The sequence below is a fragment of the Cydia splendana genome, chromosome 11, assembly GCF_910591565.1.
Source record: "Cydia splendana chromosome 11, ilCydSple1.2, whole genome shotgun sequence".
NCBI lineage: Eukaryota > Metazoa > Arthropoda > Insecta > Lepidoptera > Tortricidae > Cydia > Cydia splendana.
The window spans coordinates 18,184,549-18,209,300 of NC_085970.1; the positions used below are offsets into that span (position 1 = coordinate 18,184,549).

Sequence of the window (24,752 nt, forward strand, 5' to 3'; positions counted from 1 at the left end):
AAGTATAAAAATATTGCGTAGTTCAGTACTCAGGCAAGCTAGTTTAACGTTTTGTCAGGTAGGTAATAAGGACTTTTAAAAGTTATATACTAATTCTCGTCAAATTAATTATGTTCTGATCAGAGCCATATGCTAACTTAATACCTAATAGTTATAGTAGCTACGGTATTACGTATGTAAATATTTCTTATGTAAGTTTAAGTTAGATTAAATAACAATTAATTTCACTTCTTATCTTGATTCGTACTCAAACTGTATTAAACTTTCACTAGCATTGTTGAACGTATGTATTATCTTATTGTATGTAGGTTATTGCCGTATTAAAAAGCTACTTAAGTGAGTGTAAAGTGACTTTCATGTGGATACTATCACTTATCAGACCAATTCAAACGTAGTGTACGTTTGAATTGGTCTGATAGTATACATGTCGTAGGCCGATCGTAAGATCGCAGATCGTAATGTTCCTGTGTAATGTTTTGACGATAGTCACATTAAACCAATACATAGGTAGGATAGGTTCGTTAGGTTGCTTCAGATGCCCGAAGGGCAAACTGCCCAGAAATAGGAGCCCCGCGTAGCGGGGCTCCGTCGACTCAGGGAACGAGTCAAAGATTTTCACGTTTCACGATATGCCTAGGAATTTCACGATATGCCTGATCTTACGATCGGCCGCCGATATCCACATGAAAGTCAGAATATTATATCAGAATGACATCTAATTGATGTCATTCAGTTAGATAAAATAAATAAATCAGATAAATATTAGGGGGATATCTTACACAGATCAACCTAGCCCCAAACTAAGCAAAGCTTGTACTATGGGTGCTAGGCAACGATATAGGTACATACTTATATAGATAAATACATAATTATATTAAAGTAAAGTAAAGTAAAGTAAAGTAAATCTTTATTTCAGTACATATATGAGATTGAGCATAAGTATTAGACATAAGGCGTAAGCAGGTACTCGAATAACATAAACCAAGAGTAGATTATACATGGTTCCTACACTAGGCAGTGCCTGTCCTGTAGGTAGCCGACACAGTTACGAGTATTCAAACGACAAGTAGCGCGATAGTTAACACAATCAGACATAGATTATTGTAGGTCATAATTACTATAAAACTAAGCTTATTTAAATAATTTACACATAAATCAATTTATCCTATCATGCTGCGAGGTTAAATATTATATTTACAGTTTGAGCTTAGTAATTTGTAGCGAAATGCAGGTGTGTATGTATACGTGAGTGTGCAAGTGAAGGGGGAGTTTGTTTGTATGTATGTTATGTTTGTGTATAAGTAAATAAACTAGTCCATGTGTTTATCCTCGGTATTTCTTCTATTTCCTCGTAAGATAGCGTATTGAGCCATGTTTTGAGTTTGCGTTTTAGTTCTGCGATTGAGCAATCTTTAAAACTAACTGTTGCACTAACTTTGTTGTAGATGTAAGGTTGGAGAAATACTATAAATCTCTTAGCGAATGCTGTTTTAACTGTTGGGATGGGAATTTTATACTTTCGTTTTTGCATTATAGCTGAGAGATCTGATGATCCAAGAACTCGAGCGTGTTCGTTCAGCACTACCCGCATAATAAACAAACTACGAACGTTTAGTACATCCATATCCCCATACACTTGCTTGGTTGGGTACAAGACTGACTTCTTAAGAATAACTTTTAGTACCGCACGTTGAGCTCTTTCTAACATAATCATAGCTGTTTTAGCAGTCCCACCCCAAGCAGTTATGCAATAAGACAAAATCGGTTGGCAGATACTAACATAAACAGTGCTAAGAAGCTTTTTATCAGCGGAATTGCGCAGGTTCTTAAATATATATATTAATTTACGTATACGATTGGCAGTGAGTAGTATGTGTTGTTGAAAGTCAAGCTTTTCGTCAAATGTAACGCCAAGATATTTTACCGTTTTGGCCCGACTGATATGCTCACAACTACAGTTTGGAATTTGCGACCCGAATGGGCTGCATCTATGTATCACGATATCCGGCAAGCTAGCAGGCGCGGAAGCTTTAGATTTATGAAAGCATACAAACTTAGACTTGTCAACATTTAAAGTAAGTAGGTTGTGTTGAAGCCTTTTGGCCACCACTGCCATTCCTTTCTCGGCGGATTTGACAACTTTACTCCACGTGTCTTCATGAAATAGAATGGCAGTGTCATCCGCGTAACATATGACGTCTGCCTGTTCAATGTTTGCATTAGCTATGTCATTCACGTATAAAATGAAGAGTGTGGGGCCCAAAATACTGCCTTGCGGGACACCAAAATCTAACTCTACCGCGCTGCTCACATCTTTGCCTATCTTTAGTCTCTGGGTCCGACAGGTCAAATAACTCTGAAACCAGCTTAGGGCGTTTCCCCTTACCCCACATAGCTCCAGCTTTTTTAAAAGTATAGGGACCGAAACCGTGTCAAACGCCTTCGCGAGGTCCAAGAATACTCCCAAGCAGGCCTTACCGTTATCTAAGTATCCTGAGATGAGCTTGGTCATGAGCTCTACAGCGTCAGCAGTCGACCTCTTTGCTCGGAATCCATATTGGTGTTCAGAAAGGATGTTATTTTTTTCTAAGTAACTTACTAAGCGCCTGTTCACCACTTTCTCTAAGATTTTAGAAAAGGCTCCCAGCAAAGAGATCGGTCTGTAGTTGCTAGGATTAGATTTAGCACCTGATTTGTGGATAGGAACAACAGCAGATACCTTCCACTCTTCAGGAAAAACTCCTTCAGATAGGCTGAGATTAAAAATATGAGTGAGAGGTACCGCTATTATACTCTTGAGAACCTTAAGTAAGCGGTTTGTTACCCCATCAATGCCCGGTGCACTGTCTGTTTTTAAACCGTTGATGAGGGATTTTACTTCAGCTACGTCGGTAGGATACAGGAATATAGATTGAGCAGAAGATACCTGGACCGAAGTCTTACTAGCTAAATTTTCCTGCGTGCTATTGAGTGACGTTAATATATTACCAGCAAGACATCGGCCCACACTCGAGAAGTATTCATTGCAGTGGTCTAGAGATTCAGTTACTGAGTTCTTAATGAGTGTGAGTTCCAGAGGTATTTTAGCAGTTTTCCTGGTATACGTAATAGTTTTAATAGTATTCCAAAGCTTTTTTGGGTCATTTTTGCTTTTTTCCAGCTCTAGCGATTCGTATTTGTATTTTAACTTCTTTATTAAATTATTATAAAAGTTTTTGTATCGAGTATATATCAACTTTAGGCTTTCATCGTTAGGGTTGTTACGGCATTTTGCATGCAGACGATCTCGGTGCTTGGAACATCTAATTAGACCCGGAGTCATCCATGGTTTGATAGCGAATTTGGAACGACTAACAGTAACCTCTTTAGTGTGTTTGTGAATGACACTGCAGAACAACTCATTAAAAGCTTGAACCGAATCAATTACAGAGATCGAACTTGTCACGCGACTCCAGTCCAGTCGTTTTAGTTCGTCCTCAACGGAGGCAAAATCTATTTTGTTGGTCTGACGTCGTTTTTGGACCGGATGCGCTATTCTAGTTTTTATTCCTGCAATCACCATATCGTGATCAGTGACGTTTGACTTACATACTACCGACGAAGCATGATAACGAGATGAAACGTGGATGTGGTCTAAGCAAGCGGCACCTCTAGTAGGTTCATTTACAGTCGGGATAAGATTGAGTGCCGCGAGTGAGCACAGATAATTTGTGCGAGTAGTAAGTTGATTTGAGTCTACTGATAGAGTATCGATATTTATGTCCCCGGCTACTATCTTACAATGCGATGTTTTGATGGATGTGATTACTGATGCAATCGAATCAATGAAGACTGAAGTGTCAGGAAAGGACGGAGAGCGGTATATAGCAACAACACTAAAATTATTCTTCACTGTCACCAACAGACAATCAGCTTCATCAACCTTTGGCTCTGTTGCTTGCGCAGGCCATTTATTGTGCACATAGACTACAACACCTCCCGCTTTATTAGTGACTTTTTGAGTCCTAAAAGATTGATAGCCATCTATTTGTGGTATGATTGAACAATCGTGAATCCAGCATCCAGCATCCATATACATAGAAAACACCCAGGGCCCAGGAACAAATATCTGTGCTCTGTGCTCATCACACAAATGAATGCCGTTACCGGGATTCGAACCTAGGACCATCGGCTTCACAGGAGGGTCACTACCCACTAGGCCAGACCGGTCGTCAAAAGAATAGCTTCAATACTTTATGATACGCTCTTTGTTCTTAAAGTCTACAAATAAATATTATCAACGATCACCATATTCTTATCCCAGTAAAAAATTGCCTTTATGCTTTATGCTTCGTAAACAATACCTAGCTGATATAAGATAATACGCCCGTATGCGTTATCTGATGATATGCAGTCATTATGTGCAAGCGCATGCAGGTATACTACACTAAAAAAAAAGTTAACTGAACTTGAACTCTAAGTCAATGGAATAAAGACTTTGATAGTTCGTTCGTTTTTGTCGTAACGCAGGTGGGTAAGCAGCTTGGCGATCGGCAGATGTTTTAACACGCACGACAATTTTATCGCGGTTTTTAACTTGACTGTGACAGCCTCTTAATTGTTATCATTAAGCGTCAGCTGTTTATTAGCGAACGTTTTAAGTTCTTCTTTATTTTTATCTTTAGTCTGATGTAGGTATACTGACGTTAAAATATGTATTAACTGTATTAATTATACATCATCAGCCTGTTCTTTGGTTTATAAACGTACATACTTATAGTTACATTATTTTGTATTTTATGCTATTCTCATTGATGTTGAAATAACAGTTCGTAATTTCCGTCCGTATCATAAATAAAGCGTTTTCTTGAATGAAACAACTTCTCCCGATGTTTTTTTTATTTATATTCCAAAACCATGTAAAAATACAAGTTTTGAAAACAGTGCAAACACCATAGTAATAAACACAGTAGAAGTAAACGTGATAAAATTATTATTAGTGATACTAAGAGGCCTATTCTAGGCTATGAATTTGATGTGGATTTGTTATGGATATGATCTGTCAGCATCATACGTGATATTTCTCCAACTAGAAACGACCTTAGGTACTCTTTTGTTCATTCCATTTCTATTAACTCTCGCTTATACACCAGTCTCACTTATATATCTGATATACCAGTCAACAACTACATTTGTTTCTATATATTTATTTACTTATATTGTCCACAGGAGGAATGGGCTAAGATCTCCGAGATAATGGCCTCGTTCGGCAGCAAGCTCGTCCGCGAGTCCGTGTTTGTCTCTGAACTCGAGCAGGAGTTCACCTCCCGGCTCGGCCTGAGCTGCTCCGAGTCCAGCTTGAGTCCTTCTGTGGCCTCGAACTTGGGCCTCTGGCTTTCCGGCCTCGGTTTACATGACTACGAACCGCTGTTCCTAGAAAGCGGCTTCGATGATGTTGATTTTGTGGTAAGTGTCCTTTAAAATCAGAGTTTAGTAGCAGTAGTTTAGATAGTTTGAGTCCCTCTGTAGCCTTGAACTTAGGCCTCTTGCAATATTTTTGACAACTTGACTACTTAGTACTAAAACGAAATTACTTACTAATTTATTTGAAGTGTTTTTACAAATTTCGACAAATTGCAGCTTAATAAATAAATAACTCTGATATTACTTTAGTTGCTTCTGTGTATGTATATTGTTCTGAAATCCTAGTTCGCTTCTGCATCCTTTTTGATTTTTTTATACATATATAATTAAGTTTAAATTTATTCATTTATTATTTCCGGTCCATAAACGCTCCTAGCAAACGATAATACAATGACTATTGACAATTAATAATAACTAACCTACATTTTTTATTATCCATTGATTAGTTAGAATCATTAATTTTGCATTGAATGGTGACACAAATAAAACCAGTATGTTGTTTTGATAGCTGAATATTTAATCAGTTGGTGTCTTTTATTACGTAAAAGTTTTGTTACGTAGATTTGAATATTGTTTTAGTTAAAATTAGAGTTTAGTAAGATTCCAAAACGATAGTTATAAGTATCATTGTGTATGTTTGGTACAACAGCAGCCATTAATAAAGTAATCCTAGCTATCAAAGGTTGGGAAAGGTTAGCGGTTTCCACTTGCAGTTAAATAATGGATGTACAAAATGATATAGACAGTTATTAATGCCAGAGAATATAGACAGTTAATAATAGAGTGCTAATGTCAAAGAAAAATATGAGGTGTAAAAATAGCAGGTAGGTAGGTAGGTATATTAAATTACATTCTTATAATGTCCGCAACACATAATATTGTGTATGGATTGACCGGGCGGTGTAATTATGCTATATTTTGATAATTATGTATTATGTTTATACAGCACACTTACATTATATTACATGTTTGAAGTCTACTTCCATTTACCTATTTACAAAGTAAGTTTGAAAATCTGCATACTTTAAATGAACTTTTGAGACTATAAATGCGGTCAGTCAAACCAATTTTACGTTTTGAAATGAAACAAATAGCAATGGAGATTGTACGTCTTCTTTAATTAATGGACTTTGTTTGCTTAAATGTTACATATTTCTAATTGAACCTTTCTTTTCCAGAACGGCATACTAGACGAGAACGACCTCCGAGAAATGGGAATAGAAGATAGCGATAGACAAAGAATATTAGAGTCAGCGAAACAATTACCTCTTAAAATAACTGAAATAAGCAATAACTATAATAACAATAATATAAGTAAAAACCAAAACGAATCCGTAGAAGAATGGTTAAGGAATATAAATTTAGAGATATATAGTGATACGTTTAGGAAGCATTTGTATGTGGACATGGATCGGGTGAGGAGGATTTGGGAGGTGGAGTTGACGGCTGTGCTGGAGATACAGAAGGCGGGGCATAGGAAGAGGATCTTGGCTTCGGTGTCGGGCGAGCATAATGGACCCGCGAATCATATGGAAGACATTAATGCTGATCTCAATTCGTTGGTGAGTTATTATTATTATTATTTTTTCTATTTTTCAGACAACATGATGCGTAGTTTGTTAATGCTAAAACTCCTTAGGTATGACTATTAGTAGGTAAACGTACTAGCAACAGAGAATTTTTAAATAAATGTAGCATAATTCCGCACTCATGTCTTACAAGCTATATATGTTTTGGATATTTGATTTTGTTTTGCTGATGCGCTTTGATATTCAGTACTTATAGATTTTTACTTCGTTTCAAAGATTCAATCAACATAGTAAGCACGAAGAAGTCTAATTTAGTAGTGTCATATCAGTATTCTGAAGTGCCTGGTAGTTAACTTTATTACCTAACTTTCTATCTAACAATGCTTCTTATTTCCGTTGCTGGCTTCTTATTTCAAATGGTTTAAATTACATTAAAGTAGTATTATCGATAGGACCGTAATTATATGTATATGCAAGTGGTTGAGCCGGCTCTTGAAATATTATAATAATCTTCTATACCTACTTACATTATCATGATAAGTATTATTTATCTTTTCTGTGAGAATCCTTACGCTATAAATATGGTACGCCTAACAATTGGCAATTCCATTATAATTCCTTCCAACACCAACGTCATATCATTGCACTATATTTAATTTAACCCCTTTAATGCCACCGTCACGTACTTCGATTAGGTATTTCGACCAGAAGCATTGTCTATGCGTTACGTATGCTGTCCACGGCACTGGACGGACGCACTCCGTACGAATGTTATTGCATTTTAAGTTATGGCTTATGGTTTCCCATGGGTTTTCCTTATTTGATAGTCACGCCAGGTTTATTGTGATTTTAATAACGATAATGCTTTATTACTTTCTTGGTGCATAAAGTATGGGAAAATACTACAACACACGCCCGCTTCGTCGCCAGTTCTCTTCTTTTGAACTTGGCTTGACACGCTACTGCGTGTCTAGATTCTATGACTTCGACGCATTTGTTTCGACATTTCGTAGATGTTGTAGTATTGGGGGCACGGCCGTGCCCCCTCCAAGACGAGACAAAGGGCAAAAGGCAGTGCCTATCTTTTCTCGGCACGTTTCGTCGTGTTTTCGAACCCTCGTATTTTGTTTGTTCGTAAAAAGATTACATACTCGTATAGAAGGAACCTTCTTCTCGTAACTTTTATATCTACATCTACTGATTTTCATCCATTTAGGAGACGATTAAATAATGTAATACTGATACAAAAAAGATAAAATAAGTATACCTATATGTTGTCCGTAATAAAATACATAACAAACGGAATTATAACATTGTTATGTTATGTATTACAAACGGAACATGTACTAATGTGTATCGCTGTTAATATGTGTTTAAATGAGACAAAGTTGGTCGTGTCCTGGGTATTATACATATATTATTTATTTATTTAAACTTTTTTGAACAAATTAAAACAATGTACGAATGGCATTATATCAAAGGACTCATTGTATAAGAAAAATAAATAGTTTATAATTTAAAAGCCAATTTTCGATTAATCAACAGGGCAATGGCAAATAAAATGGCACGCCTAAAGTGGCCGGTATCAACCGTTGAACTGTAAATGGCGGCCATTAAAGATGGCAGTCTGTTCAATCGTGGTAAAAAGGATATCCTCGATCGTTGAGGGAGTTGCTTAGATACTGCACAATGCAATCAACTCTAACAGGGTGACGACAGGAGTTGATGACACTCGAACGAGTATTAGATTGCATTCAGAGTAAGACCAAGCTTGCTCTGCACAGACTTTGCAACGACAAAGTGTGAAAACATTTTTCCAAATTTCAAATCAAATGTCGTGTGTCGTCAAATTTCTATGAAAATATGACGTTTATATTGACACTCTACACTTTGTTATATCAATGAAAACATTATTTAAGAAAATTAATTAAATAAAACAGTAAAGATAGTTTTTATTATTTATTTTCTTGCATCAGTACAACATTTTTGTTTGGCATAGTTACGTATAAATGTTGTTAAATATTGACAACACTGCAATAAAAGTATGAACAGAGGCTGTTTAAACAGTAAAAAAAATGCGTTTTAATATTCCATTACAGTAAGATGTTACGTGTTTTTATTATGTTATAAAACGTAATTATGTCAGACATTTCACATGCAATAAGCGTAACTGGGTCGCATAAAATAAAAATACAGTATGCTTAGCACAGGACTACCGGTCTTTTTCTTACTGTATTATTTTCAATTCTTATGTATATCATCACTATCATCAGTACCTACATCTGTCTTGAAAAAGTATATTAAATATTAAATTGCCAGATTTAGAATTTTAATTGCTAATACTTAGTACGTTTATAAAGGACACAGAAAATGTTTAGACAGATTTATCTAGTAGGTAAATTACGAATGAGTATGACCTAATAATAAATCGCTAGTACTGATAGTAGTGATCTCACATGCGTCTATCATCTCATGCGTCTATGCGTCGTGTGTGCATCAGTAAATGTCCTATGTAGGTTCGTACAGATATATTTATACTAGCTTTTGCCCGCGACTTTGTCTGCGTGGAATTAGTGACAGCAGCTGAAGTAGGTATATCGCATGGATAATGCTAATAGCAATCATTCAATTCGCGCATTGCTTACTTCAATTATTAGGCAATTCATTAACTCTTTCAATTCCACCCCCCTTTGCACTCTCTTCAGGGATGATTTCCGACATAAAAACTATCCTATGTCCTTCCCCGGGACTCAAACTATACCAAATTTCAACTAAATCAGTTCAAAACGTGAAGAAGTAACAGACAGACAGACACACTTTCGCGTTTATAATATTAGTATGAATTTTTTACCCCAAAATAAAATGTTGTGTAAAATTATTAATATTATTATTCAAAAAGGACAACGAGATATTTAAGATATCAAATAAAGCTATGTATAAAGGAATGCGAGTGGTTTTAGTATAATTTTATTGACTATCCGGTCAATATCCATTTAATTTGATAAGGGATAACAGCTTTAAATAAGAGTTTAATAATAATTTGACCTATTCTAATAATGCGTGCACTAACTAGGCAAAACCTATGTAATATAGGTAGGTACCTAGTATGTATTCACAAAATCACCATCTAGCATGCAGTATTGCGAGAGCGGGACGCAACTATCTGCTAGAGTGTGACGGTAAAGGAAGGCTTCTTCTAATATGTCGATACGCATAAACTATAAGTACGTTGTTAGATGTTTCGATAATGTGACTTTAATGAAGTTCAACATCGCATTAGGCCCTGTCATTTCTATAGCCACCCTTTCTATGTAAACACCACTGTCTTAAACAACTCTATTACAAGTGTAATAAGATCACATTTACTCTGCTTCCTAAAACTAAGACTGGTTGCACACCAGTTAAAACACCGTTTTATATTAAACCTATCACTCAATTTTACCCCAAACGATGAGATTAAAATGGCTAATCCTTGCAAATTGCTCATCTTACGTGTAATTATGGTAACACGTGCGAGGGGGGTAGCCAGGCAACCCCGCTGGTGTGGTAACGCCTTTATAAGTGGGATGCAATTCAGCCCTAATATGCAGTTAAGTATGAAAATGTTGATTACTGATGTGCACTTCGGGAAAGTCAGGTGTAAAAATTGGTAATTATTTTTTAGCCTTTTTGTCGGTTCGTTGTTGCATCGTCAACACTAGAGTCTGTGCGGAAAGAGAAGAGTCGTGGAATGTATGGAGCCCTATACATTCCACGACCCTTCTCTTTCCGAACAGACTCTATATTTTTACTGGTGAACGCACATGTGCGGAAAAGTAAATGGGGCCCTACCGAACATCTTCGGTACTTTACTTAAGATTTATCTTGTGATGATAAAAAAACTGATAAGATAAACAGGTCAATGTGGTGAAAATCGTCCATCAGGTAAGACCGTCTATAAGCTCTTTCATTTCATCGCTTTAACTTCCAACTCTTGCGTTTGTACATATACTAACTCCAATTACAAAAGGTCCGTGTCTGAGCCAAACACTTATACCATAGGTACCAATACGAGAGTTCATGCCTTATGACATCGTAAATTTTATAGCCTTTTTGGTGCAGCGGAGTGGTGTTAACGGAATTGGTATAGATAATTCCAACTGAAATGGTAAATTAAGGTTAATATTAACGTAATTAACGCTAATTAATCATTAGGGTTGAATTTTTTTTTTTTTTTTTTTTTTTTTATCAGTATGGCCATTATTTTATTTTATTTTACTTTATTAGGTACACTAAACAGACATCGTACAATATCATGGGTAAGTAATACAATTGCACATTATGGCTTAAATCTAGCACGAGATCCAAAACAAGTGTACACAGCATGTTTTACAATTGAGCGGAAATATTACAAACTAATTAACACCATATTCCTATAGCTACAGTGAAAAATATCAGAGTAGAAATAACTATCTAAACATTACAATATAACGAGTAACGAACTTTACATTATAAAGACTATTAAACATCACTGAAACAAACTTAAATTGTTACCAATTCCATTAAAACCACTCCGCTGCACCGAATTTACGATGTCTGATAAGATCGGTCTAATGTATATGCCAGTCTTAGTTGTCTTAATGATAAATATCGATGCTCATTGGAGTTGTTGGCGTCAAACATAAGACCTTAAAATGTATTTCACGCCAATTAAATATCTTTAAAGACACGTGCATATGTTAGCAGGATTCGTTACATGCTAACAAAAATGAGACTCGATTTTCTGCTTTATTTTTTATTTATTTTTACAACGACGTTCTTCAGACATAAGGATATGACTAGTTCTCTTAAAATAGCAATGTTTTCCCTTAATAAAACTATGAATGAATAGCACAAAGAAAAAGCTAATGTAGTAAGTGTAGCTTTCGACGTGTAGGTAGCTATATTATCTAGTAAAAGCGACCCTATGGAATCTTTAATAAGGTATTAAACAGATTTTATGTTACTTGCCATAAGGTCCTTTTTTCCACAAAACTACTAAGCACTAAGGTTTCGCATTTTTTTACAAAATGCATTAAAGTCTGTTTTCCACTGCAATCCCACATGTGTCTTTTCTGTACTGAGTAAAGTACGCGGTCTTTTTTTAATTTCACACGTCGTCGGCCATGTATAGGTAATTAGTGTTCAATCCTACGTCTATTCACGGCCCATTCATACCGACTGCCGAGCTGAGTGCAGGTGGAATTACCCTTACTATGGTGGATAGTCATCGCAAAATGTAGATAGATTTGTAGGCGAGTTAATAGTTGTCGTTGACGTTTTGCGCAAGTAGTTATTTGTCAGATGTCATCCGCACTTCGTCAAATAAGATTCTAACCCCTTTAGGACAGTTTCTGGCTTGTCAGTTGTCATGGCGGAAACAGTGCAGTACCTATTATACTTACTTTACTCTTTGCAGTGCAGTTATATACGTTAGTTATAAGTTTGTAAAAGCCACAGCTTAGATATATTATGTTAAGTAATTAAATTATTTGTATTTGCTACACCCTATTCAGGGTCCATGTGATACCTACCATAAGAAATATGTAAAACCTAAAAATGTACCATGGAAGCAAGATAAAAATGAATACTGAATACTGAATACAGTATGCAGTATATTTCCTGATTGGGTGGGGGTGGTAGGAGCGCATGAAACGCAATCAAAAATCTTCGTGCGATCTTAATAGTACCTACCTATCAGATTATGAGTATGAGTATCATAGCATGTGTGGGTTTGCGGGATTCCTATGGTTTAGTAACTTTAATAAAACTTATTTTAAGCTAAAAGCTAGTCTCAATGCCCAAAAAATCATCTGCATAATTTACCAAGAATTGATTTAAAAAGTTACCAACGAAACTTGAACTCGAAACTTCAAACGCAAACCCCATAGTTGGGGCGCACGAAACCTCCGCCATATCCCCCATTCAGAACCGTTCCAACGGAACATTATTCATACAAACCCTTCATACGCCCGCTATATTTTTTTATCAAAATGACACTCGTCAAATTAGACGGCTCATGTCAATTATTTTTCGTACCTTTGACTACAGTTAATTAAAATTTCATGGTTCGTCTCTTTTTTGTCGCTGCATCATTACTTTTGTTTTGCACCTGTGAGGTGTGAATCGGTGTCGGAGTGTCATTTTTTCCCTTTTGTTTTATTGTATGCTTTGTTTAACTTTTTTGTTTAATTAGCGATGTTTTTGCGAAAGCTTGTGCTTTTATTTTCAACTTTCACGGAGAGAGTAAAAGTGTAACTGTTTCGATTCTAGTAGAGTACAAAGAATCAGAGTCAGGGAACGTTGTATATTTATAGCAATATGATTCGGTGAAATCGTTCGTAAACATTTGCTGGATACGTTTTAATTTGAGCGGATTGTATCACTGGAACAATACTGGATTATTAGGTGATTTATCGACATTAATCTAGGCCGAATCCAGCATTGAAGCTATATCGAGCATAGATACCGTGTGTACTTCTGGTCATATCTATGTTTTTTCTTCGACTTGCTCCTGCCAAAAATTAAACCAATTATTCTTTTGTTCTAGAAAAACAACATAAAACAGCTAAAAGAAGACATCAAAGAAAAGTTACCTATCTCCGAAAACCTGAAAGCGGTACCCCCTCCCGTAGTACCTTCCCTCGCACCCCCGGGCGGTGAGACGTTGAAACGCAGCAAGAAGAACAGACCAGCTCCTCAGCCACCTAGACCCTCGGACTTGGAGATCAGGGCGCCGTCGGAGCTGCTGGTGGGCGTGCCGGGGGCGCTGAAGACGCAGTGGAAGCATCAGCCGTTCGTGTTGGTGACGGGCGCTGTGACTTACGTGGCTAATGTAAGTTCTCTTCTTTTTTTCGTGTCGAGGTTCCTTTTTTATACGATGGATGCCCAGTAGGCAGCGGTGTTGACAGCCCTGGCTGTCGCGTCCCTCAGATCCAGCTCCGAGCAGTGATGCGGGCATGCGGGGCACGCCAGTAGATGTGCCATGGTTTGCGTTGCTGTGTCGCAGGTACACTGAGTCGAGGGGCTACGGAGCAATCCCCATTTGGCCATGTTTTGCCTACAGCGACCAACCATGTCAGTTTACAAATCTTTAAACAGCTTAAGATGGGGCAGGAGAAACACTTGAAGGGAATTCTCATACCGTTGCTGGTGCCCCCATCGAAATAGACTATGTTTTTCTTACCCTAACCATACCTTATTCATTCCGTTGCCAGTTTGTATTTGTTAACATACTAGTTAACATACACCGCTTCCATCTTTCGCAATTTCTGGCGATCTTTTGTCAAATATAGTATGATTATTTGTGTTCTAGTATATTGTTTGGTACTTTTAAACTAAAATAAATTATCACCCATTATAGAACTAGAGTTAGGTACATTATATGACATGAAATTGTGGCTAACAATATAAACTGTTTAATCTTATACATCAAACATCAACATCATCAACATTTATTCAGCAAATAGGCCACAAGGGCACTTTTACACGTCAACATTGAATTTACATACAAGCAAAAATAATAACATCAACAATTTTATAAAATAAAACTAACAATTCAATCTAACGTATTACAATTACTAAGAGATGTATATGGTCTCTTAATGTCGAATTACATACAAAATACAGATACAAAACACAAAAAAAATCTATAATATTTAGAGGTGTAAATGTCTCTAGGTGTCAGAACTATAAGATTATATAGTTTATCAAGTTATCCTTAGAGATGTATAGGGTCTCCAAGAGTCAATATCCTGTATAATTAATACATTCATTAAGAGAAAAGAAACATACGAGAGCAGAATGAGGCGTCTCACTGTAATTAATTAATAAAAATAAAGTTACTAAGTATAATAGCTTGTGTTAGCTTAAACAGACCAGTCTCCACAAACAGCACCCGTTCACGAGTATGACGCGTATCTCAGCCATCGCCTCCCTCAACCTTCATTCGGGAAAGTGGCGACCCGATTAACGACGCCACCGTAAGCAAAGACTTTTAAGCGAGCATGACATGTTCAAGCTACCGGCCTATATTAATATTAAAATAGTAATAACATGTAGCTGTAAGAAACGGCATTTTGTGCTCGTAAAAAGACAGTATAGCTTCACATAATTACTAGCCTAAGTTGACTTAGAGATGTAAAGGTCTCTAAGTGTCAGAAACATTAAAAATATAGGTATGTACAATCAAAAATAAAAATAAAATATATAAATAAATACTTAGAGATGTATAAGGTCTCCAAGTGTCCAAAACTAAAATTAAATTAAACAATTTAATCAAGCGAGAACATCATTGTCTCATGTGTCAATTCTACTGGACACTAGCATATTTAATTCACAATGTAAAAAAAAAACAATATTTATTTAGCTCTTATTATACTATATAAGTTTGATTTGGCCGAAATGTCGCTAATATGATTTACGGCGTTTTTTGAAGATTGCATCATAGACACTAGGTATATACTTTTTAACAATACGGGTATTTTATGCGTTTGTTTCGAGCTTTAAAAAAAAACAACTTGAAAAGAGACTTATCAATAACGTGTTTTATTTATTTAAATATGAAACAAACGGTCATACAAAAAATATTGTTACAGTTTCTTCTCTTAATCTAAACCTATAGTTTCCATTTTTATTAAACATATATTTATATAGAAGCACGAAAAAGTACCTATCTTGGCTTAAGTTCAGCTGATTAGTAAGAGGTTACACTGAGTTTGCGAAGCTAGAAATTAAGTATACATAAAACTCAATGAAGTACTTGTTCTACGTTTTCAACAACTATTGAATAAGTATCGACATACATGACATGACATATATTAATACTTAAAATTTTGACAAATCGCGTTAATTTACACACTACTAGTCCTGAATTTTTTTTTTATTGAGCTTATGGTACAGTGAAATATGTCTAAATTTTTTACAATATTATTATCATTATAGAGTGCACATGCTCGCTTAATAAACATATTTTTAGAATAGTTAGTTCTACTACGTGGGATGGAGAATAAATGTTTGAATCTATGACGACATCGGCGTTCTTTATTACCTGGGACTCTTATACATATGTCTTTTAACAGGCTATCAATATGACTATTTATTATTTTATATAATAGAACAGAATCAACGCAGTCTCTTCGACACTCAAGCGACTGCATTTTATGACGGTTTAAGGATTCCACATAATCTTTGTATTCAATACCGCATTTGAAATCAAGGGCTTTTAGGAACTTTTTTTGCAATCTCTCTATCCTGTCGTTATGAATGCTGTAATGGGGTTTCCAAACCGCACATGCAAACTCAAGCCGACTTCGTAAGTACATAACTGTTATAAAGAATTTTAAGTGTTAAAGTATTCCTGAAAGGTTTACCAATTCGCAGAATCATACCCAATTGTTTAAAAGACTTAGCTAAGATGGAATCGATATGAGGTATAAATAATAATTTGTCGTCCATGACTACTCCAAGATCACGAATCTCATTTACTTTTACCAGGTCCTGGTTACATAATTTGTAATTAAAGTAAGACAATGTTTTTTTTCTAGAAAAACTAATAGTATTACATTTTTCTATGTTTAGAAACAGATTATTTTCTCTACAAAAGCTCTCAAAATTACACAGATCATTTTGTAACAGTTCGCAATCAGAAGAGTTACGAATAACTTTATAAATTTTTGCATCATCTGCATAAAGAAGAATGCAAGAGTGGGAGATACATTTTACGATATCGTTTATATATAACGAAAACAACAAAGGCCCCAAATGGGAGCCTTGGGGAACGCCTGAGCTGATATATTTACTTTGAGAGATAAACCCTGATACTACCACTGACTGTGTGCGATTTTCTACATATGACTTAATCCAGCGAAACAAATCACCGTGTATACCGAGTTCCCAAAGCTTGCATAATAACGTGTTTTATATTAACGAAGTAGAAAAATTCGCTAATTATGTAAGTAAGAGTCGTGAATGCACAATTCCACAAAATATCGAATTGGTAATTTGAATCACAAATTTATTACCTTCCTTGACATTTGTAAAGAGAGAAAAAAAGTCAAGATCAGGTGTTTTTAGGTTACCATACATACTCATTTTTTATTTGTTAAAATTATTTTCTAGAACCGGTAGTCATTTAAACCTTGCTCGGATTTTATTTCAAAAGCCTGGTTTTGTACAGTAGTAAAAGTTTACTATCGTGGTTCTAAAGTTTAAAAAAAGTGACTTTAAAAATTATTGCGGCCTTAAGAACTTAACATACATAAATTTCAATCAATCAATCAATAATTTTATTTCGTCATCATAGGTGTAAATACATTAGTACAGGTGATAGGGTGTTTTTTCAATGCAACAGCTATGATGTTGATGTTTGGGACTATCTTACGCAAATTGATCAAGTCTTTCATTTAGCTTGTGTTGTGGGTACTATCAGATGACGCAATATAATTTAACTCAGGAACGGTGACCACTTCCCATCAGCTCGTTTGTTGACTATCACATAAAAATATATACGAGCTCATCAAACATATAAATGTCCTTACCGAAACTACAACAGAATCACTACCCACTACCCACTAAACCCAGATAGCCATTAACAGTGATACTAACGGTAATTTTTAAACAGTACCTAGGGTCAACGGTGGTGAAGGAGCTTCGAGGAACGGAGTCCACAAAGAAGTCCATACAGAAGCTGAAAAAGTCTACCAAAGAGCCCCGGGATTCCCCGGACATCATCCTGTCGATCAGCTACAGGGGGGTCAAGTTTCTGAACACCATCACGAGGGTAAGTGTTTAATTGTTATGTCAATGTTTTAGTTTTAATTTTATCATACAGGAATGAGCACTCTCGGAAATAATTAAAAAAAACAAGACATCTGGCAATCTTCAACCATTCACTATGAATAGAAACGAAATAAAGTAATGACTGTAGTGTACTTTGTCGAGAAAAGAAAGCGCTACCCTTTTGTAAAATAAAATATGGAGTTGTTACGCCAATAGAAAGGGTTCATAAATAACCCAAAAATCTTAAAGCATAATAGTTGGCAAGTCTTTGTATTACGGAAGACTGTTTCGTAAAATCATCGGAGCGAGTAAAGGGCAAACATCCCTCGGACTTAACAGAGCCCTCGTCTCCGCTTGACTTTTAATTATGGATCTTCACACTTCATCGGACCACTGACCAATCTTGCCTTTGTGTTTCTTACAAAAAAGGATTGCTTTTTCTTTTCAGTTTTTTGTGAGGCCATCACGGTTAGTTAGCTTTGCTAATTAATGTTTTCGGTGTTGTGCTCTTTTCAGCTTGACCGGGGTTGAATTTGTTGTTTATAAAGGCTTTGATGTTTCATAAATAATATTTTACTTGATTTTTCTCAATGAAAATGTCTTACCTATTGTAGATTTACGTACACAAAAAATATGGCTCTGTCAACCGAAAAAATCAATCGACACCCACTGACTATGCCATCCCTTTTACCAGTATTATTTACTTAGGTGAATGAAGATGCCAGAATATATAACATATTTTTTTATCGTAACATTTTCATCATTTCGTAAGGGCTAATTAGGATTTTTCTATTTTAATATCACTGTAACTCACAAAATTCATCTTGTCAGGATCTGATCTGCGAGCACGAGATCCGCAACATCCACTGCGCGTGTCAAGACGCCGATGATCTCACACACTTCGCCTACATCACCAAGGACCACACCACCAAAAGCCACTATTGCCATGTGTTCAGAGTTGCCACCATGGTGAGTTTCATCTTCTATATGGTTGTTCAGCAGATTATCATCAACTTGTATCAAAACGTTGATGGTTATACGCACTCTTTCTACATCACCAAGGACCTCACCACCAAGAGCCACTATTGCCATGTGTTCAGAGTTGCCACCATGGTGAGTTTCATCTTCTATATGGTTGTTCAGCAGATTATCATCAACTTGTATCAAAACGTTGATGGTTATACGCACTCTGTCTACATCACCAAAGACCACTCACAAAATAAGGTCTTCAGAGTTGCCACTAATGTAATTTTCATCTTTGCCATCATTGTTCTGAAGACCAAATTCCAATTCGTGTGTCACGCTGCCTACCTATCGCACAGACCACCAACGTCAGGCCACCTGAGTCACCTAAGACCAAATTATTATTACTGTTGGTCCATGGTAAGATTTACAGTGTTAAAAACACAAGGGCTTTATAATCCTCAATATTTTAGTATTGCATTAGGGCAAGCATAGTCTAGACCTATAAGGATTTGCTGAGTTGAGGATATTAGAAAGATTTCAGTCTGTAGCTAAATGTGAAATGTGTTCAGCAGTAAGTCGACTTTGGCTTGACATAATTAATATAAGCAGCACATGAAGCGCTTTCTGTCCCTCGTCCAAGGTGCAGCTATCAAAGCTCTCGGATAGATCACCCATCAATTTTATTATACTTCCTTCTGAAATACTATTCCGTCTTACTATATTCACTAATTGTTAATTTCTTCCATTCCAGGACCAAGCGACAGAAGTCATCTTGACCCTGGGCGAAGCGTTTGAGGTAGCCTACCAGATGGCCCTCCGCGAACAGTCCAACCGGGTCCGTGTCACCCACTCGCAGGCCAAGACCCCCACCCACGACCCCACGACCACCACCAACAAGGATAAGCCTATAGTCAACCACGGCAGATCACATTCCATTACCGAGATTAAACTAAACGGCCATCAGCTCAAGATAGCCCCCATGCCCGCCTCCTTATCCAACGAGGATTTCCAGTCTTCGAGAAACTCCGATGGCTCTAGGAGCCCCAGAACACCGCTTCTCAAAGCGCCTATAGCTTCCACTGAAGAGTTGTGAACAGTTTAAGGTTCATGTGTAAGATTAGAATGGAATTTTAAAACAAATGGCATTACGGGCCGTTAGAAATGGCTTCCACATGTTAAAAGGCTTAAATTTTGTAACGAGGTTAGTGTTTAAAGTATTCAAATTACTCGAATTGTTATCGGCCATAAATATAGTGACACTGCGTGACATTTTGCAGCAATGATATAATTTTTCCGGTCTTGATTCGTAAGACTGGTCGATAAAATTATAAAATTATTGACTTTTTGTATTTCGATTTCGACACTGCTTTTATGAACCATAAACCTTATTATATTATTATAACGAATAGTTAAATAAACAATTTTACTATTGAATAGTAAAAATAGGGCTGTTGTATTTATAGTAGTTGTAAATGTATATTATTTGTTTAATTTGCAATTTGTGTGTGGATGTTACGACTATTATCAGATTAGAATTGAGCTATACTTATGATTATTAAAAATATAGCGTCATAATTTTAAAGTTCTGATTATGCGCGCATAAGAGTATTATAATAACGCGTTTTTTAATAATTTGAATTTTTGGGTAAGGCCTAATATATACCTATGGGCGTTATATTGTACCTTCTGTGCGTTACCAAGTTTTCGATGTCGTGAGTAAGGACCGGTACAGACGGACTGTAACCCGACTGCAACTTGTATGGGAGCTGCACGCCGACGTTGCAGTTGGCTTGCAGTCGGCGTGCAGTTCCCATACAAATTGGAGTCGGCTTCCAGACCGTCTGTATCGGCCCTAACAATGTAAATATATTATAGTTTAAGATTGCATATAGACTTATATCGAATTGTTGATATTACACATCTTATGACAAGATCGGTGGATACGCCTAACACATAGTACATTAAACATATCAAACTTATGTTATATTACTACGATTATTCAATTTATTTTGAACACATTAATAAGAAACTACGTGACATTTAATTTAGGTATTTATTGTGTTCAGTGACATAATTTTAACCAATTGTATTATACTTTTATTAAGACTTTTGCATTTCAAAAATGTGTACGTATCCTTCATGTATATTATACACGGAACAATTTTTTATTAATGTGGTCAAACCGTATTTAAAATGTTTTAATATGAGCTTCCGAAGTTAATTTTGCTCGTAAATTACATATATATAATGTAATTCGTTGTCTTCGTACAATAATCATGTCTAAAAAACGACAAAAAAGAAATTTTTGGAAAAAAATGTTTAATGTTTTCCTCATAGGTGCAACCGTTTGCTCAAAGCCTCTGGCGTTACAATTGAATGTAATATCATTTTAGTATTGAATTGTTGTATGACTTGCGGCCCGATTCTAACTTTAAGATACGTCAATTAGGTAATAGATCTAGAAACGATATGGATTATATATGTCAGTGTCAAGTCAAATGTGACGTTTCTTCAAACATACCTACGTCACTTTTGACACTGACATATCTAATCCATATCGTTTCTAGATCTATTAATTGACGTATCATAAAGTTCGAATCCGGCAGTTGGTATTAAATACGTTGTGACATTTTGGCATGTTATTTATTTCGAGTCTGATCACTTATGAGATTTCATGTGATGTGATATAAAGAGTAAAAGTATTCAAACGAATATGTTTCTTTCATTTATGATTACGATACCTTGCTTTTATATTTCATTCCTATTAATTTATAAATATTTTATATGTATATGTAGCTGAGCTTTATATAATTGTTATAATATGGATCGAGTTATATGTACAACAATTTCTTAAGAGTTAAGATGTCTGTCGATGTTTTCTTAAAATAAGGTAGGTGGTATTGCTATTTATATAAATATGGTATAATATTAGCTATAAATTTGTGCCAAAACTCATGGATACAGGTAATATACGCCAATATACAACCCCAAATTGAAATAATAAATTGAAGCTCACTTGTCGAACACCAATTTTTGTACATTTGGCCTCATTTCGGTATTTAATATACATAGTATAATTATTAATTACAGTAATTTTTTTACCGTCCCCGGTAGGGTTAGTTTTATACTAAATAATTTAGGGCATACGTTTCTGTAGCAATTTTTAAATTTTTACAAATTTTCGTTCGTCATTCGATACAATAAGATAAGTGCTAAGTTTTTGACATTTTAATTCCAGTAGTAGACACCCTGTTTGTGAACTCTATTTCGACGGTGGAAATTTCAAATGTCGTAAGGGACATGTTGTCTTATGTCCCTTACAACATTTGAAATTTCCACCGTCGATTTATGAATGAAGAACCAACTATTGATACACTGTCAAGCACTGAGATATTTATGTTACCTATATGTAATGTAGAGTGGTTGCTCATGAAACGGTTGTAAAACATTTATTTGGGGTCAATTAGCGTATCTGATGCCTGATATAGTATGTATTTATCAGTATTCTTTTGCTTTGTATACATAGAACAACTCCCTCGCATACAATAATAAAACTGTAACCTACAGTTATATTTGACGTAATAAATGCTCAAAATATCTGATAGGTATCCTCAAGCTTAATAGAGTTAGACCAAGAAAAGTCTGCAGCGATTTTGACAGCCCACGTAGTGCAAGTGTTATTTATACGTCATAATTTCATAGAAGTTTGACGTTTAAAATAACATTTGCACTGCGTGGGCTATCAAAATCGCTGCAGACTTTTCTTGGTCTAACTCTACATAAACATTAACCTTTTGATCGCCAAAACGTCAACTGACGCGCGCGGCTGCAGCTCAATATCAACCTTCGTGCATTCTGACAAGGTTTAGAATAAAACCACCCTACACTGTATAGCGTCTTTTGAGCGTCAACGTCTAGTCAGCGCTATGGAAAATGGCGTTGCTGCGCAGTTGCGCCGACGTTGCGTCGAGCAGCAGCCATAGAGTGGGCAAGACGGCGACGCTCGGAAGACACTAGTGTGGAGAGGCACACAATAGGCTTGGCGTTCAAAGGGTACATGCGTATTGTCAGATATTTTTGAACGCTTGATCCTGTCTAATATTACCTTAATGGTACATTTCTAATTAGCGATCCCCTTAAAACTTAAAAACTGACCATTATTTGTAATCATTCACATTTATCTAATAACGGAGAATATAACATCTAAAACACGTAGAAACTGCATGTATACCAAAGAAATTATTAGACTACAAAATAAACTAAATATTCATAGTTTTGAGATCAATCTAGCGATTACACAAAGTAGGTAGGGATAGTAATTAATGAAATAAATAAAGTTTGAAATTGTCACTGCCGTTGGAACTAATAATTTGTATTTTTCTTATTTTTATTTATTTTCTTCAACTCAATGCTTAGGTTTTCTATTATTCTAATTAAGTAGAAATATTTTTATGACATCTCATAAACTTCTATGCTTTTTTAAATCATATCAAATGACAACTAAAGTCGTTAAAATGGTTTTAAGTTTTAGATAAATGTTATAAAACCTGAGAGAATATATAAATATATGTTGCGTACCTATTGTTTATGTATATCGTAGAAATATAAAAAATATATTGTACCTAGTTGAATATCCAAATATTGATGTAAATATAATATTATGATGATATTATATTAATCTATCCGAGATTCAATAAATTGTGAAATACAAACTGGCTTTCTATTATTAATTATTATATTTTATTTCGCTTTGATACGCTTAATCCTATCATAAATATTTTAATATTAAGTAGGCATATTAAAAATAGGTAAGTAATCAGTTGTGTAGCGAGGGCACGACAGTTAGATAGGTAACTAATAAATCCTTATACCTGGATACCTGGGGCCCATTTCTCGAACGACAATTATTAGAGTCTCGAAATATTAGACTAATATTATTAGTGTGTTGTCATGGAAACCCATACGATTTCATATTTCGTGGACTAATAATATTAGTCTAATATCGTTCTCGAAATGGGCCCCTGTGCTAACTCGGGGCAAGAACACTAAAGTGATGGTAAGTATTAAAGTTTTGACCTTAAGAGGCTCGATATTAGACATGATGTTGAATCTGTTTACAGTTACAGTGATTTCCAATAGGAACCTAAGCAAATGCATAACAATATACTTCCATAATAGGTAATTAATAATAAACGTCAATTAGTATTCATGCCCCGAGTTAGCACAGGTATGCTAATAAGTACAGGTAAATCTTCAGTGCCAGGCGTCCGCCTAAAGGGGCCCACTGATTAACAGTCCGCCGGACGGTATCGGCCGGTCAGTTGTTCGGAACTGTCAAAATTTTGTTCTAACTGTTAGGCCGATACCGTCCGGCGGACTGTTGATCAGTGGGCCCCTTACTGTCAGGCCGATACCGTCCGGCGGAGTGTTAATCAGTGGGCCCCTTAAAGGTATGTGTGGGTAGGTCCGTCTAAGCTAACTTTGCACCGACTTGAACGGAGCAAAGTGTGGCCGCGTCATCAATGTCAACTTGAATGTCAAATTTCTATGAAATTTTCATGCAGAGTTGGCTTGGTCCTACTCTACCCACCTACACATAATCTACACCTCCTACCTACGTAAATAGGTAGGAGTTACTGATTTTTTTTATTTACCCAAACAAAATAAACTGCCAAGGAGAAGGCAGAGGACCGACGTGCATGGAAATCGCTCCACCGACAAGAGTCTAACTCTTAAATAAATGATGATGATGATGAAACAAAATTCGCTGTAAGTACATTTTTTAACCTCCCAACCCCTATTCGCAACAGCTAATAATTTACCCAGCATCCAATAATAAATCCGTGGCCATAAAGAGGCTAATTACTTCTGGCCCATTAGCTCGCCCGAAAAAAGGCTGCTTTAAGCGCCGTTTATTAATCTTGGCCAAGCTCGATTAGCGAGCGATGGACAGGCCAGGTACGGGGTGGGTAGGGTAGTGTAGTACATAATTATTTTCCATCGGATTTTTACGGAAACGTAATATGAACGTGTCTTCCTATTTCAGTCAGTCTCGGT

General features: G+C 36.0%; 1 protein-coding gene across 2 annotated transcripts in view; it reads left to right on the top strand.

Annotated features, from left to right (window-relative positions):
• Window positions 1-20,941, top strand: part of LOC134794871 (uncharacterized) — a 162,202-nt gene extending 141,261 nt beyond the window's left edge. For both annotated transcript variants that reach the window (XM_063766680.1, XM_063766679.1), the window contains exons 13-18: window positions 5,209-5,445; window positions 6,582-6,965; window positions 13,501-13,785; window positions 17,572-17,730; window positions 18,561-18,698; window positions 19,447-20,941. In XM_063766680.1, coding sequence (XP_063622750.1) covers window positions 5,209-5,445; window positions 6,582-6,965; window positions 13,501-13,785; window positions 17,572-17,730; window positions 18,561-18,698; window positions 19,447-19,788 — 1,545 coding nt within the window. In that variant the 3' untranslated portion in view covers window positions 19,789-20,941. The remainder of the gene's footprint in view (window positions 1-5,208; window positions 5,446-6,581; window positions 6,966-13,500; window positions 13,786-17,571; window positions 17,731-18,560; window positions 18,699-19,446) is intronic.
• The last annotated feature ends 3,811 nt before the right edge of the window (window positions 20,942-24,752 follow it).